The 18,119-nt window shown below is 39.1% G+C and overlaps 1 protein-coding gene across 1 annotated transcript in view; it reads right to left on the minus strand.

Annotated features, from left to right (window-relative positions):
* Window positions 1-18,119, minus strand: part of LOC136357906 (cohesin subunit SA-2-like) — a 58,294-nt gene that overhangs the window by 33,066 nt on the left and 7,109 nt on the right. The window contains exons 5-12 of the mRNA XM_066313549.1: window positions 17,162-17,238; window positions 13,132-13,203; window positions 11,229-11,433; window positions 9,999-10,150; window positions 8,640-8,713; window positions 8,084-8,207; window positions 4,038-4,136; window positions 1,920-1,999 (exon numbers count right to left, since the gene is read on the minus strand). Of these exons, the coding sequence (XP_066169646.1) occupies window positions 1,920-1,999; window positions 4,038-4,136; window positions 8,084-8,207; window positions 8,640-8,713; window positions 9,999-10,150; window positions 11,229-11,433; window positions 13,132-13,203; window positions 17,162-17,238 (883 nt within the window). The remainder of the gene's footprint in view (window positions 1-1,919; window positions 2,000-4,037; window positions 4,137-8,083; window positions 8,208-8,639; window positions 8,714-9,998; window positions 10,151-11,228; window positions 11,434-13,131; window positions 13,204-17,161; window positions 17,239-18,119) is intronic.

The following is an 18,119-nucleotide window of genomic DNA, read 5'->3' on the forward strand; positions in this document are numbered from 1 at the left end:
GAATGGCTATATTGTCTGCATTCTCTTCACACAGAGTTATAGACTGGTCAGCACTACTCTTGTCCAAGAGAAGAGCAGTTGTCAAACTTGCTTATTGAGTCCTCAGCTCACACTTTCACCACTCCAATAATTAAGCCAAATCAGCAGGGCTGAGAGGAACTGGAGGGGGGGACAGTGGAAGAAAGCAGGATGGCTATGCAACAGATGAGCAAAAAGAAAGAAAAGTATGTATTTGCTAGGTCTCTACATAGCTTAATTAAAAACAATTTCATAATGTATTAATTTTACTTATGAAAATTGCATCTTATGATGGAAAAATGTAATTCAGAAAACTTTAGAAGGCATTTATTCATACTGGAAACCATATTTAAGCAAAATTCAGAAAAAAATTGCTTCAGGGAAAAAGAAACATTGATCAAACTTTTATAGCTGCAGCTTGCATTAATGAGAACATGATCCCTTATAATAAAGCCAGAGATGATAAACAGCTGCAGTGCCAATATAGCTCTTGTTAATTCAGATACAGAACAAGTGCAGCCATAACTAGTGTAAGGAATCTTTGTACTTCAACAATGGTGAGCTGCTCCTCCTGGCACAGGGACATGCTATCCATGGGCACAGCATTGTGCTTTGTTCCAACAGCTAAGCACTATGGGGAACCAAGGGATGTTGAAATGGACATTGTGAGCACAGGAACAATATAACCCTGGCTGCTACTAGTGAGGGCCAAACAATGGCATTACCTTCAGAAGGGGGGTGCAGTGTTCACAGCATCATATGCTGTTCTGATGTGCCTACTGAAGGAGGCCTGGAAAAATGCCATTCAAACCAGTGGAATGTGAAGTGAGACAGGAGACTATAAAGCAGCACCTCAACATACAAACATACTTGAAATTTAATGTAAATATTTACGGCACCATATTGGTTGAACCACTAAGGTCTACATGCTTCTCTAGCAATGACTAACATTTCTGTCTTAAATAGAGAAGGAAGTCCCACAAGGCTATTGGATAATGTGTCATGCTGTACATAGAAATAAGCATCTGCATCACCTAAATTCAACTTACACTCTCAGACAGAGGAAACACTGAGTCCTAACATCTCAACTGTATTATCAATGGAATGCAGTGAAGTTTTTACTACCACTTTGTTTCGAAAAAGAGGGACAGAAAATTTACTCTGCATATTTTACAAATAAAAAAACATTTCTAAAATAAACATGTTCCTCAAGGATGTATCAGAATAAAATTTATATACTTCTTCTATATAATTCTTCCCCACACTTCCAGCTTGCCATTATCCTACCAAATCTATGGCTGGGAGGTAAAGTTGCCAAGAAAACAACTCTCCTGTTAGTTTTCCACCTCAGCAAAATCACAACTTGCTCATTTCCTATCAGTCAATCTGCTATGCGCTCAAAGGCTACCAGATTCTGTGCCCTGAAGCCAAGAATCTCAAAGTCAAAATTCTAGCTACAGCCTCAAAGCTCAAAGCTTCCTGCACCAGGTGTAGAGACAGGGAAGATGGCAGAGTTCTCCAAGCTCCTGGTCAAGGCCTGGCAATCCTGGGACAGAAGATGGGGTGGGGACCCCATGTTCAGTGGGAACCTCCCCCAAGACAGTCAAATGTTCTTTTTGAGAAATACAAAAATTAAAAAAGGTGGAATTTTCTTTCAGAGGGAAATGTAAAGACATAAAAATGTAGTTTTCATATTGAATCTCAGCACAAGGGTTTTCTTAACATTGGCATTTCCCACAGAAAGAAAATGTCATGTCTTGAGCAGCTTTAACTGTAACTCATATCCTGCCAGAAGCAACTGTTTCCCAGCAAATAACTGATTACAGGAAGATTCATCAGGTTTGTACCTGGATCTTGTTGCCATTAAAACAATACAGTAAATTAAAAAAGAAATTATTTACTGTGACATAAGCATCAAGAGTTTCATGGCTTGAACTGCTACTTCATGGTCCTTGTCCAGAGGCATGGACACAATTCGATCCTAATGGATGTAAAATGACAATAAAAAGATATAACATGGTTTGTTCTCAATAAACATGTATTTTTGCTACAGCTAGATCATCTACACTAGTACAGCAGAGATTTATTTTTATTTCAGCAGCTATTTCCTAAGAGACATAAGGCAACTTGATTACTACCAAGTAGTTCCCCAGCCCCTGAAAATTAACAGCATGTTAATTTTTTAACTGAATTAATCATGCAGTAATATGATATTTTTATACATGTAATGCATGCGTTCACAAGAAATTAACTACACACTACAAATTAAAAGTGACTGACAACTTGTTTCTAAGATGTTACTACTGGCACTTCAGTATGTTAAATGAAGGTAAGCCTCACTCACATTACAAGCATTATCTAATCAGTTTCCCCCATTAACAGCAAAGTGCCTGCACCTACACGTTACAGAAGTCAGTGCCTTGCTGAAAAGACAGTTTAAGTCATAAAGATACCTCATGGTATAGTAGCAATACTGCTGACCTCCAGAATTCGCAATATTGTAACTTAGTACACATGCAAACAGCTCAGAAAACTAGGAAATTTCACATCCCATGAAACCAGGAACTTGCACATGTCAGTATATGCAATATTTAATACAATAACTAATTATTTAATTATTTCTATCTTTAAGATATATTACACCTTTAGACCTGCTTAATTTGGGACTAACAGTTTCCCCATTTAACATACGGTTTCTAAATCTCTTCATTTCCCTTTGCACTTCCCTTTTTCTCAGAATCCAGTTTGAAGGTGTCTAACTCCACAAATCCTGAGTTTGAACACTCAGGGTAACAGAGGGAGCATGTCTAACTCTCTGGTTATATGATTACACACCCCATCACTGAGAAAACATGATTTAAACTTTGAAACTGGTATTTTGTGTGTGTAGCTGTTTGGATTTCTTTTGTTTAGAGGGGAAGGAGTTGTTTTTGGGTGGGAGTTGGACTGGGGGATGGAGTTTGCAATAATCCATTTATACTACATCCTCCACACAGGGAGATCGCACTACAAACAGCCTGAAGCTATTTCATCAGTCTTTATTGAATACCAATCCTGCATTTGGTTTCACAGCTTATAGCAGACAGAAGGATAAGAGACTACCACAATCATTTAAACAGAGGTCAATCTTAGATAGCTGAATTTCATTCTGAATAATTTATTACTAAGATACCAATACTAATCTATTTCACCTATTCTTTGAGAATAGGTGATAGGCATTTTTCACTGTTAGCAACTGCTTTGACACACAGGTAAGCCCTGCACCTTTTGCAAAAAGACCATGGATTGCCACCACATGTAGGCATTGATTTGTCCTGACATTGAATCATGTCCTGATTCACAGGGACTGAGATATCAATCACATCATCTCGAGCTTTCTTATTCCAGTAATGAGAAGGTGCAACCCTGCTAGGGCAAGAGCAGCTGACAAAATCCTTAGCAGGGCCACAGTTAAAAAAAGTAAAAGGCTTACTTCTTAAATGAGTCAGGATATTGGAATATGATAAAGGCAGAGTACAGTGTCAGTGAAGCCACAAAACAAGCTCTCAAAACTACAGTGTTCAGAATGGAGATAAGGGATCCATCTTCAAGATTCATACTGACATGGTAGATCAAGAGAGAGCCATTCCTACATCAGTGTGATACATGGACAGCCAGTCCACTATCTACAAGGTTAACCATTATCAGGGGCATCAAAAAGAGGATCTTTAGCATATGAAACTCTTTGTCATCTGCCAAAGATCCTGTAAAAAAATTGGGCCAGTCTGGATAAATGGTGGAGATAACTGATCACAGTGCATGCTGACACCATTTTGTGTGACCTAAAGTGAAATGGAAGAGTTCACAGAAGCAGAAGGAAACATCCCAGCAAAACTCCTTCATCTATTCAGTCAACAGGGCCGTTTCTGCAGGAGTCCTCTCAGTCAAGAGAGTGGGGAGATAAGCTCTGATCAAAACATCAGGCCCTGTGTCTACACCCAACCTAGACTTAAAAAACCAGCGAAGAGTAATTTATTTACCTTGAATCTGTTAGTAAAGAGATCCATCCTGGAAACAAGTTCTTTTCTACTATAAATTCCCTGCAGTCCCAGAAGACACTTCAACCGCACCTCAGCTTGCTGCAAGACAAAGAGAAATTGACTAACAGTAAAATACATGTATCTTTGTTAGTCACTATCAGCATTTATATCATGTAAATAACAGTTCTTTGTGGCTGCCTACAGCAGACTACACAAATGCTGCCTCGTCTTCTTTATTAGTGACATCAGTACCAGCTTGTATGTGTGTACACACACTCATCTCTCTCTCTCCCACACAGAGGAAGCCTGCAGTGAGCCAAACTTAAAGGTAACATCAAAGTTTGTGTTAGGGTCCCTAAGAGTCAAAGATACTCTCACGGACCTCACCGTTAATAAAAGCAACAGAATGCAAAAGATACAGGGATTGTGCTATTCATCTGTTAAAGACACAAAGACAGGAGTATGGATGAGCTACTTAGTACAACCAGCATTCTCCCATATATCAGACTTTGCTTGCTTCTTGTCAACAGCTGACTGGGACAATTATTAAACACAGAATAGGAGTCCAAGAAATTACGGATTTCTCTAGATTCCCAGAGGAAGAGGTACAACCTAGAAATCCACTGGTTTATCACTGTGGATTCTTACAGAATTAAGTATCATGCCTTCTCCCTCTATTTTACACTAGAACACAGTATTTTAAGTATTCTAGGAAAAGGGCTGCTTTGAATTCAGCCTAATTAGTTAATTTAGGCAAAATATATTTATCCATCCAAGGTGTCATTTCATACTATTACTACTGCTGCTTCACAAATGCCTCAAAAAGAAGTCTTTTCCTTAGCCACCTTTTCAATTATCTCATGCATATTGTTACACCATTCAAAGGACAAAGCATTAAATGGCATTAGGAAAGTAATTTTGATGATACAACACAGAAAAACCATGTGTTCTGTAAATTTATAATGCTAAGCATATCAGCAGAGACATTAAGATGAACTGCAGGCTATGAATCATTGTCTTCATATTTCTTTCTTAATTCCTCTTGCTAACAATAGCAGTAAGAATAAACATGGAAATCCAAGAAAGGAGACCACCTACATATAGGCTATCCATTGCTACAAGTTCCTGTTCACCTGCTTCGATGGAAGGCCAAGGATGATACCAGTGGCAGGTTTTGACTAACAGTTTTGCTTAAGACAGCTTTTTGCTAGAAATATAAAATGAAAGATAAACAAGTAACAATGTACACTGCTCTCTAATCTGCCCATGACATATCAGCAGTACTTATTCTACATTTAAAGTCTCTGAGGAAGAGACTGTTGCCAACACTTGCTCCTTCCTATCACCACAAGGGCTGCACACCACAGAACTCACTCACAGACAGTCCCAAGGTGACACCCATCACTGCACACTGGCACAAACCCAGCTCAGCCAATGCACCACAAAACTGGCTCCAGCTGCCCCTGGTTATTTTTCACAACACTCCGCTTGTGAATAGGGACTGAATTTGCGTGTGGGGAATGGGACAACAATGTGCATAGGTTTGCTGAATGGTCATACAGCTCTTGGTATGCACCTGGTAATGTCATTTGTCAGTCAGGTAGGAGTCAAGCACAGGCCTGCAGACATAAAGTGTAACACATTAAAGTGTGCCATCTCCCTTCTGAGGTATTCTGTTCCCACCCAAAAGCTCTCAGTCACAACCCCATACATGTATGCTTCTTTAAGTGCTGAAAAAATTAACTCTAGTGAATAGAAACAGTTAACTACTTCTGTGAGTATTTCTGTTATTTTCCTATATTTTCATTTGCATTTTCTCCTTCTCAACCACCTCCCCTTTTCTAAATTCAACACTCTCCACAGTTTTGAAAGGATGTGAAGTAATGTTGAATGATGAAGAATTTCTCACTACCTTCAGGTTCTTTCAACAGCAGCATGAGCAAACACAAACCCAGCCACCCACTCCCCTCATCAGAACTACCATTCTAATCTCAACAGAAAACCTGTCTGTTAGGTCCGTCAAAGCTGTGACAGAGTCAAGGGGAATCATGTAAGCACATTTTCAGGAAACTCTGAACATATACATTGTCCCTTAGCTGTATCATAGCATATTTTGACCCCAACCTCCTGACAGAAAACATCTCTGAAGTGGTGGGCAGCTCTAGTGGCTTCAGAGAGCTCTGCACAGGCTCCAGCACTGCTTGAACACACTCAGTTATGAGATTTCAGCCCCATCACTATCACAGAGATGGGGTTGTTCAGTAAATCTTACAAACACAGGCTGGGACCTGGATGGTTTGATAGACTGCTGGGTCAACACTCTCCAGATTATGATCTGGGAAGGTCTACTTCGGAGTTACTCCTGGATTGCAAAGACAACCCAACTGTCTTTCAAGCCAAAATAATTTCAAAAACTGCTCTCCCTCCCCAGCACCCCCCCAAAAATCCACGATAGTATATTTAAAAACTGCAGCCCCTGTTGGTGCTCTCATTTTGAAATCAGGCAATTTGACAGTGGCTGCAAACCATAAAGCACAGCTAGGACTGCAGCCACCAGCAGTGGCACACTATCAGGTCTCAGCCAAATGTAGAATATGGAAGACACCTCACTGTATCTTACTTTGCTTGCATCTGCATTGCTGTCAGATTAAAAAAAAAAAAAAAGGGCCTTAGAAAAACCCCAACTATTTCCAGTTTCCAGTAAATGGCACTGGATGAGCTGTGTGCAATAATCAGAGACATCAGCTGTTCATCTTCACAGTAGACTACTGTAAATGAAGACATATCATCTTCAAATAAAAAAGACTTTTTCTTTTGAGAATTCTCCAAACTGAACATGTACTAAAAAGATATTGTGATCAGATAAAATTTATGCAGGAACAAACGACAGTCCTTGATAGAGCTGTCGTCCTAGAAACCCAAACGCCGCCTTCAGAGGGCCGGCAGGAGGCCGGGATCGGGGGCCTCGCGCGCCCCCTCCTGTCCCGCTGGCAGAACACAGCCCGGTTCACCCAGCACAGACTGCCCGCAGCTGACACCCGGGACTCCCCGGGATCCGCACAGGACACACAGACACCTGCAAAGGCGGCCGGCACAAGTACAGCGTGTCGATTGCTCTAATTAGCCGCTCCCGATAAATATTTCTATCCCCCTGAAGTTCCTCATGCGTTTTCGAAGCAAGAGAAAAAGCGTATTTTCAGAGAAGCACAGAACAGGTCAGGTTGGAAAGGATCACAGGGATAACCTGATCCAACTTCCCTGCTCAAGCAGGGTCATGCCAGCACAGGAGTGTGTCCAGACAGTTCTGAATATCTCCAGTAAGGGAGACTCCACAACCTCCCTGGGCAATGTCCTCTAGACAACAGTCACCCACACAGTAAAGAAGTTCCTTCTCATGTTCCAGTGCAACTTCCTGGGCATCAGTTTTTGCCCATTGCCTCTTGTTCTACTGCTTGGTGTTCTGGACTTACTGACTTCTTTTCCGTTCTTTGCTTGTTTGTTTTGGTGGTATTTGGAGGAATTTAAAAGTGCCTCTACTCACAAGAAAAAAAACAAATAAACTATAAGGAAAGGGTGAAAACCCTTTGGGAAATGGCCGGACTTCCTGTAAATATTTTCTGTATCTAATTTCAGATAAGAAATGCAATATTGAAAAGCTATTCTACTACAGGCAATATTTATTTCTTCATTTTTTACAAGTCTAAACAAAATTTTAAATGTCTATCAAGCCTAAAGGCAGTATTTCAATCAACATTTAACCCTCTTAGAGGATATAAGTCATATTACAGTTCAGAAATAACTCCCAATTCAGTGACATATAACTGCACATACAGGGATTCACACAGAACTGGAAAAAATGTTCTGCTATTTAGTGTTAAAACGGCTTTTAAAATAAAACCTGAAATGGGGAAGAAAGGAAATTCTTTTTGTACCACCACAGTCTTAAACACCTACTCTCAAGAATTTAAACACTAAGATTCTTTTTAAAAAATTTAAAACCAAAAACCTAATGTACTGCCCCAAGTACAAAACGAATTAAACTTTACCTTATCATACAGCATCCACCCAACATATTTTAAGTAGCTATCATTCAAAAAAGCATCTGGGTATGTTTTAATCCAGCAGCAAATTTCTTCAATGCAAGTTGCTCTGATCTCAGGAATAACATCACTGTGAAATTATAAAATCATAATATTAATACATTCAAAATTAATTTTAAAATCAATTATACTGTTCACAATATTTTATGTTCTGGAATTTCAAAAGCATGTATAATTCCAAATATTCCAAGTATCTTCATACTAATATTGTAAGTTATTCTTCAGTCAACACATTAACCACTTTTAGCCACAAATTATTTTGCAATCTTGGATATCTTCTCATTCACAAATGCGCTGCTCTACAGCCAGCAGAAAGAACCAAAAGAACACACTTGAGAGATCCTTTTGGAAGCCCAGATTCTTAAAAATAATTTAACTGCTACACTTTCCTTGACACCATCAGCGCCTGGAGGATGTTTAACTTGATTCTCATATCTACACAATCTGAGCAAGAGTTCCTGGGGAATGCAGATACACGTCACAGCTTTATTTTCACTCTTACCGGTAACGGTTCAGAAACGTCCCTTTGAAAATAGCATTCATCATGTTCTGTACCTCTAGAAGCTTATGCTCATACTGAAATATAAAGAGAACTGAATGTTAATATTGGTCCCATAATTCACTACACATGAAAAATTTGCATCAGAGCCGTTGGAATCATTACTGTGATGTGAACTGCTGGTGTTCACACATGGTACCTGCATAAAATGAATGGTTTGTATCTGCACTAGCAACTGGCCTTTTTGTGGCTACATCCTGAGGAAAGGTTTATTGAATACCAACTGCTAGCCTTGGGAAACAAGGTACTTGTTTGATACAGTGAGTCTTGATCTATCAGAAATCACACAGAAAGATACAGCACAACTATTAAGCAAACCTCACATACAGATCCAAATTCTCTTTTCATGTACTTGAACAGGAATGGAAAAAAGGCAGACAAAGGAATTTTCAAAATATACAATGAGCATATTAAAAAACTGAATCCTGAAAATGTAGGTAGGAATTCCTGAAAATCCAAGTCACCTAATAAAAATATTCTCTCATCAACAGCATCAGGAAGGGTGACAAGTTTGGGGTTTCCCTCCAACACAACCCATTTCCTCTGCATTTCCCATAAGATCAAGCTTACAATGATACTAAAATATCCTGTCTCACCCAAACACTCCTCCTTCACAGAAAGGCTATTGTCTCTGTAACAGAGAAGACCACAGACATCTAAAACTCAGAAAAGTGATAAGTGATTCTAAGGTCGGGAGACAAGGAACTATACTTGATGTTCATTCATCAAGTCACCTTCTCCCTCAAGCCAGAGTTATTTTTTAGTTATAGCTCTGCCTCTGGGAGTTGAAAAGGAGCTGTCTCTGAGCAGGGAAGAAACAACAGAAACTGAAAAGCAAAAACGATACAGGACATCCCTGAAGTTCAATCCATTTTTATAATGCATTACTTACACAGAGATGACAGCCTGTGTCCTTTTTGATCCATTGCTAAAATTTAGGCTTGTAATTTGCACAAACATATATAAGACTGCACTCAAACAACACCAAAGCTACCGAGACAATTAAACTTGTGTGTAAATCCATATCTGTGTGAAGATCAAGGGCTAATGACACCAATTTAGAAAAGCAACCAGACATCACAGGTTAACAGTACATAGGGCAATTATTATCTTAGTCATGTTTGTACCACTTAATCCAGCCAGTCACATCTGCTCTGCACCGTGCATAGATAGATGATATGTATCTATCTAGATGTATAAATAAACATACAAACCTCAAAGAACTGCAGGGACCCAAAAACAAACAGCCAGCAACCCTTCTACACTTTGACAAATCTCCCACGGACAAGACACTTCCCTAACCTCTTTCCTTTTTCTTTCTAGCTGATCAAGTCTGTAACTGGTCCTCTTGCCACTTATCCTCTTCTTCTCCACCTCATACAATCTTTGAGCATTGTGCTTGTTGACATCGAGGTTCAGATGGACACTTACAACTGCTGTCAGAAGTTTCATTGCTAAAAAAGAAACACACCCAGAACAATTAGGTTAGCTCAGAGATATGTAGCATAAATATCTTCACCACTCTACCACAAAAAGGATATGGTTAGCCAAATCCAGTTTATATAAAAAATATGAACACTACTAGATTATAGTAATTTGTTTTAAAATACAGTGTTTATTTTAAAGGCAGACAATAATCAAAAATGGAAAATTAACTTCTCTTTCTGGTGATTTACAACCTTTGGTCACAGTTATGGTCAAAGAAGTAATTTACTGGGCAACTCTCTTGTAAGTTTATGTAATTTTGACTTTTCTGCAAAAGAATCTAGAATTTTGGAACATTTGATTGTCAGTAACAAAAAAAAAAAATTGAAAAAACAGTGAAGCTGTGTCAGAAATGGCTGGGAATCTTAATATACTACTGGAATGGACAAAAATTCATGTTCCTCTAAGGATTGCTGGATGGTTTGAACAGATTTCAAGTTAGTTTTTTGAGCCCTCAAAGCAAACAGCATACTTCAGAATAAATTATACTTTAAGTGCTCTTAGCATGGCAAAGAGGGTATTTACTGGCTTTAGGGAAAAAAGTAGTGGCTTTAATATCATCACACTGCATGAAAGAAAAATGTGTAAGAAGCAACATTCTTTTTAGCACAGAGACCACAAGAATAGCAGCTCTCCAAAGGAGGCTTCTTAAGGTAAAGCATCTGCTGCAACCTCATGACAGAGGTTAGTGGAGAAGAAAAACAACAAAATAGAAAATTGTGAAAAATCCATTACTGAAAAATATAATACTCAGAACAGCACAATTCTGAAGTCAGTCATGTCAGGCATTAAAGAAGATTTCTTTATAAAGAAAAAATTATGTTAGATCTATCATATCTAAAGCATTCAAATTCAAATTCAATTCACATACACATGGGAACAAACAGTTTATATTACAGACATTTATATAACATACACTAGGAGGAAGTTGCTCTCAGTGCATAAGAGAACTGCTCCAGTAAACAGGTTTTCAATTTAGAGCAGTTTTGTTAGTACACAAATCAATAAAACTCAGCACCTCTACAGCAGCTCTGCAAGCAATTTTACCTGCCAAAGTGCTTGTGTGCCTGAATGCTCTGACCATGGAATCTGCTAAACCTGTAAGCAGAGAGATGATGGTGTCCATCAAGTAGTTATCATACAGGATGCTGCACTGGCACTGCTGGACAAGCACTGCAATGAATTCACAGAAATTGGCCTTGAACTTCTTCCAATAGGGTCCTGTTCTGATCAGGGGGTAGTCTTCATTGTCCTGCACAAGAAAGACAAGTCGAGAGAAAACACACTAATTATTTCTCTTGTGCATTCACATCTCTCCCACTGAACATCAGAGAGAGTTTTGCTGACCGTTTCACTTCATCCTCCATAACTTTTTTCATGGTTAGTATTCCAAAGTAGGGACAAGCAACTAGGATACAAGCAAGCAGAGAGACAAAACAGCTTTATTAGAGCTACACTGTCATAACAGCTCACATTTGAAAGCAATGTATGCAAGGTAGCTGTGAACAGACAGGAGGGAGAAAGTGTGTGAAGGCAGAGCAGAGTAACTTTCACTGGCATAAACCATGAGCACTCTTGGCTTCTTCTACTTTGTTACATGTAACAGTGCTTTCCCACTTCCCCTTCCTTCCTGCAAAACCACAGTAAAATCCAGGCAGAAAATTGAATAAGTGGAAAGTGGAGACAAACAATTGTGATGTAAACAAGATAGTACTGTTCTCCTCAGCAGCACTGCCAGTTTGAGCAGTTAATCAGGCTAAAGCTTAATGCCAAATACTTGGTCATTTACCTAAATCATCTGCACCTGAGTCTCCAAAAACCCCCACAGAAACAGCACGTGGGCAATACCTTTGACATCATGCAAAAAGCAAGTTAGAATAAAAACGTAAGTATTCACAGTGCAGTGGATACTGCCAGGAAGAAAGCAGACAGAGGGAAGGTGAATTGACTTCTCACACAAAGTAGTCAAACGCACACTAGACAGATTTTGTAAATGGCAACCTCAGACAGCATGAACATTTTTTTCATGTACACCTCACAGATCCTAGGAATGGCTCAGAATATGAATTTGCATCTTCATAGTTTCCAGGTGTGAGTGGAGTCAAGGAACTCCAAAACTTCAGTCACTATGGAAAACTTCTCCCTGAAGGCAGGCCACTGCTCAGCTGGTCCTTCACCAGAGGGCAAACACCTTCTCAGCTACATTCTAACACAGGGTCACACCCAGAGTAACCTCCTGTGCTTACAAAGTACACTTCAGGCTCTTTTCTTGTAACTATGTTTCCAAAGCATACAGGCTGCTGCTTTCTTTAAAGAGAAATGCAAATACAGACTGATCACAGGGCTGGCTGCAACCCAAAGCACATCGGGAATTTGGAATATGTTCCTGACCAGGCTGTAAGAGCCAGTTCAGAGTCTCACAGTAGCAACAAGTGCCAAAACAGAAAGGGAAGTTTCCAGCAAGCCTTATTTCATGCACTTTGATCATGGCATGGACAATAGAAAGACCATTTATAACTTAAGCAAGTACCTACTTTATCACCACAGTTTACTCCTTAATCTGAAAAGCAGCACAAAATACACAAAGACCTCTCACTTTTTAAGAATATTTCTACTGTCCATGTTTATCACCCTGGGATACTCTTCAATGGTAACATGTTCGCTGCAAACATACACAACATGAAGGGCACACCACCTAAATTTATACACCTAACTTGGGACTCCCTTAGATTCCATTCATAACCACCAGAGAAATAACTCTGCTTCCAGAAATCAAGTCAGATTAGGCCCTTAACAAAGGCTCCTGCTCTGACTCAACCTGGAAATGTTTCCTTCTTTCATTACAAAGTCTACAGAAAGAGAGGAAAAGTCAAAGTGTCAACAAGGAGCTTTGGTAAATTCCACACAGAAAAAGATACATTACAGTTTTGGAAAACTACAACAGCCCTACCATATCCACCGGCCAAGTAACCGTCAGGATCCAAGGATAGGCCATGAATTTCTTATACTGCAACCCAGTTTCCTGTAATGCAGGAGACAAAATTTTTAAAGCCTTGTTAATGAAATGGCACAGATAATTCATAGACAAAAGCATTACAAAACATATTTCAAAGGCCATTAGAACTTCAGCCAATGTGTGTGGCCCAAACAAGCCAAAATATTACACAAAACCTAAATCCTTCTCATCTGGGTTTTGTTTTGTTTATAACTAATGACAGAAGAAAGACATACTCTTATATAAAACTGGAGTTGTCTTGCTACTAATAGGAAATAACTTGTTTCCAAAATTTATAAGCAAATATATACAAAGTAGAACCCTCACTATTAATTCTAAGATATGCTCCTCAGCAAGTCTAACTATATATCCCTTTTCAACGTTTAGTACTTAGACGTAAAATATCTAAACCCTTAAAAATAAACATTCTGAGCTTTTAAAATTAGAGAGAAATGTTTTCAGCACTAGTGTGACTTGATTCAAAGATGTTTTCTCAACTCTGCACTTATTCCAAAACTAATGGCAGTAAATCTTCTTTATCAGGTTTCATGAAGCACGAGTATTTCTACCCCCAACTAGCTGTAGAGTTGAGCACCAAAGTTAGTTCCTCCCTTCCTAAATGTTTGAGCAATAGAATGGGAAAAGGAAGAAAAAGTACATAAGTACAAAGAACTGCAAGAAGTAAATGTTACAAACTGGAACAAAGGCAAAAGAGACAAATAGACTACCTTAGAAGAAAAACAAAGAACAGTGTAAAGACAAGATTGTCTCATCACTGAGGAATACTACAGCTCACAAAGATAAAATAAATGCCTCAATGACCATATTAAAGCCATTCTCTGCTTCCAATATCAGTACAAGTTTTCACAGAATTACAGGAAGACTGAAATTGAGAGGGACTCTGAGATCATCTAATCCAATCCCACCTGCTTGGGCAGGGTCAGTCAGAATAGGCTGCCCAGTAACGTGTGCAACCAGCACCTCTGCTCTCAACCCCTGGAAATGTGGTTAGCATAACTAATGCCACTTTAAGAAGCAAGCAGCCTTTCTCTATGACCAAGCAGGTGATGTACTCCTTCCCTTTCCCTCAATACAAGGCCCTGAAGGTCCTGTGAATCAAGCAGACAAATCAGATTAACTTCCCTCCATCATAGTCTCATGGTTCCTAGGTGCCAGGCCAATCACTCCCCTCCTTCACTCCCGACCCTGAAGGTCCCAGGCATACAGCCAGGCAGGTGGTGGCAATGACCCAGTCAAAGAACAAGGAAGTATCATAACACCCAGAGAACTGCCAACAAAATCAAGGTACTGCAAGATCTAAGTGGTGAACTTTGACCAGAACTCCTGCTGGAGAGTGAGACAGTGAGCTATAATATAAATCCTGTATTATGCTATTATATTGATTCTGCTTGCAGAAATCCTGTGCCATTTTAATCATAAATTCTACTCTACACTAATAATAACATACTATTAAGAAATAAAACTTTAATTTTAACTACGATTGGTGCTATCATCATTCTGTCAAGTGTCACGGGATGCCATGAGCAGTCAAATAATACCTTCAGAGACTCCACAATCTCCCTGGGTAACCTGCTCCACAGTTTGACCATCTTCTCAGTAAGTCTTCTTGTGTTCAGGTAAAATTTTGTACATTTTAGTTTGTGCCCATTGCCCATCTTGGCTTGCCTTTGTGCTCACAGTCTCACTGCACACCACTGAGTGGAGTTATGCTTCCTCCTCATCATTCTGTCACATCAGGTATTTTAACCCATGGCTGAGATTCCTTCGAGCCAGCTTCCTTCCAGACTGAACAGGTTCAACTCTCAACCTCTCCTCAAAGGTCACAAATCACTGTTGTGGCCCTGGACTGAACTCACTCCAGTAAACCCGTCTCTCTCTTGTTCTGTAAGGTCCAGAACTTGACTCAGTACTCCAGATGAGTCCCAGCAGTATGAGCAGAGAGGAAAGATCACCCCCCATGACCTGCTGGCAATGCTGTACCTAACGCAGGCCAGGAGGTTGTTGGTCAGCTATGTGGCAAGGGTGCATTGCTGGCTCATGTTCAGTTTGTCATCTACACTAAGATCCTACTCTGAAGAGCTGCTTTTCATTCAATCAGCCCCCAGTGTGCAGTGGTGCACAGGGCTATTCATCCCCACATTCCTACAACTTCCTGTTGCAGAACTACATGAGGTTCCCATCTTCCAAACTCTCCAGTCTCTCTGTTGAGGTCCCTCTGAACAGCAGAATAACCACCTGATTTGGTGGCTAATCCTCCCAGTTTTGCATCATCTGAAAACTTGCAAAGAGTAAACTCTGCCCTGGTGTCCAGGTCATTATTAAATATGTTAAACAGCATTGGCCTCAATATCAACCTGAGGTACAGTACTAGTGAATGGCCTCCAACTGGACCTTTTGCCGCTGGTAATTCCCCCACAGGCCTGGCTGTTCCACCAGTTTGCAGTCCACCTCACTGACCACTTGACTCATACTTCACCGCCATGTCCATGAGGATGTTACAAATTCTGTCCTTGCCATACTGAACTCTATTAACATTTTTCCACTAACATTAGTAAGAATTTTAGGAGGAAGCATTGGTACAAGGATCTAGTGCTGAAATTAATTAACTAAACATTAATGCCATGGCTGAATCACTGAAATCATCATGAACAAATCCTCTGAATGTTAGAAACAAACAATAAAAATTCAAAGGCAAGATGATATTGAGCAGATATCTGGAAATATTTTCCACTCTCATTACTACTTTCACAATTACTGTCATTAGTTTTCAAAAAATGTTTTTGAAGTCTCAGATGGTGCTACTTCTGAAATAACTTAAACCATTAACATAATAAGATTTACATTTTATTTATCAAAATGATAAGAGAGAATTTACTTTCTTCACAGACCATAAATTCAGAGAACACAGATTCTAAGGCAACTGCAGAACCTGCCTTTTTGCCCATCAGGACAGGTGAAAAGGTTACAAAGCTGTAATATTTCCAGGCTGATGGTAACTATAATCACATTTTTCTATCTGCCAGAGCGGCTGCACTATCATGAGTGTTATTCAGGGCTAATTTAGTTGGCAAAGAAGTACCAGACTACTAATTCATATGGCCAGACACATATAGGTTCATTTCTGTCAAAAAATTAGCTCAAGTGCTACTACACTTCTAAAATGAAGAAAAACATGTTGGCAAATTCATCCTCTGTGGGAATTTCTACAGCAGCTGGTCTTTGAGAGATGCTCAATTAAAATAAGGTTGATGGCTGCTGCTTGACAAATCAATTCAGAGGTGACAAATATGGGGAAAAAAGAACAGAAGCAACTGTGAGAGCACTGCAGAAAATTCAATGTTGCCATAATTAGTCAAGGAGCAGTCAAACAGTGAAACAGGATTGTAAAGCTATGTGCTTTTCTTAACAATCCACAAGAAATTAGATAGTCACTACTGCTTTCACAATAATCTAAAAATCTGAAATGCATTTTTCTTCTTCCACATGACATAATAATGATTTATTAAAAATCATAACTGTCAGTAAAGCAGAAAGAACATATTCAAATAAAATATCAGCTAAAAATATATTTTCATTAACTCATCAGTAATCCATATTATTATTTTTTAAAACATCTATCAACCGAATACCAAAGAAACCATTTACCTGCTGAAGTGCTGGGTTATATTTACCTCTACACAGTCATTATCAAAAGAACCCCTAAGAGAAAGCTTTAGGAAGACTGCAGTCAGACAGCCCTAATAAAACTCTCACAATAAAAGTCACTTAAAAAAACATATTCTGCTGCTGCTTAAATGGGTCATTATGACACTGAATTTCTCATGCAAAAAGCAGGTTTATTTTACCAAATTAATGAAGTGGTACAGAGCCCCTGATAAGCAACAGGAATTCCATCCAGGTTGGCTATTAAGGTAGAGCCTATTATTTATATGAAAAAGACATGTAAAATCAAATCTGTGCCTACCTTATCAAAGGTCTCTGTCATTTTTCGCATGACATCCTTCTTGTACAAACTTTGAAACATCTCTGCTGTGACCATGCCTAGAAAAGTAGTGTTTTAAAAAGAATTACTGACAACTCTGCAACATTAATCAAGTCCAAATCACAGTAAGGACCATATTAAATTTAGAAACACTGAAAAAAGGAGAATTCTGTTTTATACACAGGTACTGGTCCAGGCAACATATATATACAAATACACATAAATTAATTGATAGGATAAAGTACTGATGAACCAAAACTGAAATTCCCACTAGATATGTCTGCTCCGAGCTGTCTGGAAAGGCTATTTTCTCTGTTCATTTATTTACTGCAAGGACTGACCAAAATTTTGCTCACTGTTAGTCAAAAACGCCAAAGTATTTCCCATAAGAGAAGGAATATTAGTCAAAGACCCAGGAAAAACAAAAACAAAAACAAAACAAAACAAAAAAAATGTGTAAAAGGCACATTTCTAGCTGCTTAAGTACACTTAGAAGTTTCAAACCAACAGGACAGTCTTCTTAAAACTCTTACTTGCCATCCTGAAGCATTTCACTAGCAAACTGTCCCCAGAAGTCAGTGCCTCAATGTTTATTATGAAACAGAGAGCTTCACAACTCTCTAATAAAAGCAACTCAATGAGGCAAGAGATTGCTTTTCTAGCCACCAAAGCAGGGAGCTGAATTTGCTAGCTGCTTATTATTTTCAAACAAGGATACTAGCAAAACAAAAGATACCAGGAAATATAAAACAAATGGCAACTGAAACACTGGATTTTAATTAGAACACTCATCAAAAGCACTATCCCTATGTGAGGATTCTGCAAAGCAATGTGACATGCCACTTCAGAAACCTGACCCTGCAAACCTTGTTCAAATACAACTCTCAGAGCTGGAATGCTGCAAGGACAAAGAATTTAACCAGCAGCATTCTTTTCTAGT

The sequence above is a fragment of the Sylvia atricapilla genome, chromosome 2, assembly GCF_009819655.1.
Source record: "Sylvia atricapilla isolate bSylAtr1 chromosome 2, bSylAtr1.pri, whole genome shotgun sequence".
NCBI classification, from domain to species: domain Eukaryota; kingdom Metazoa; phylum Chordata; class Aves; order Passeriformes; family Sylviidae; genus Sylvia; species Sylvia atricapilla.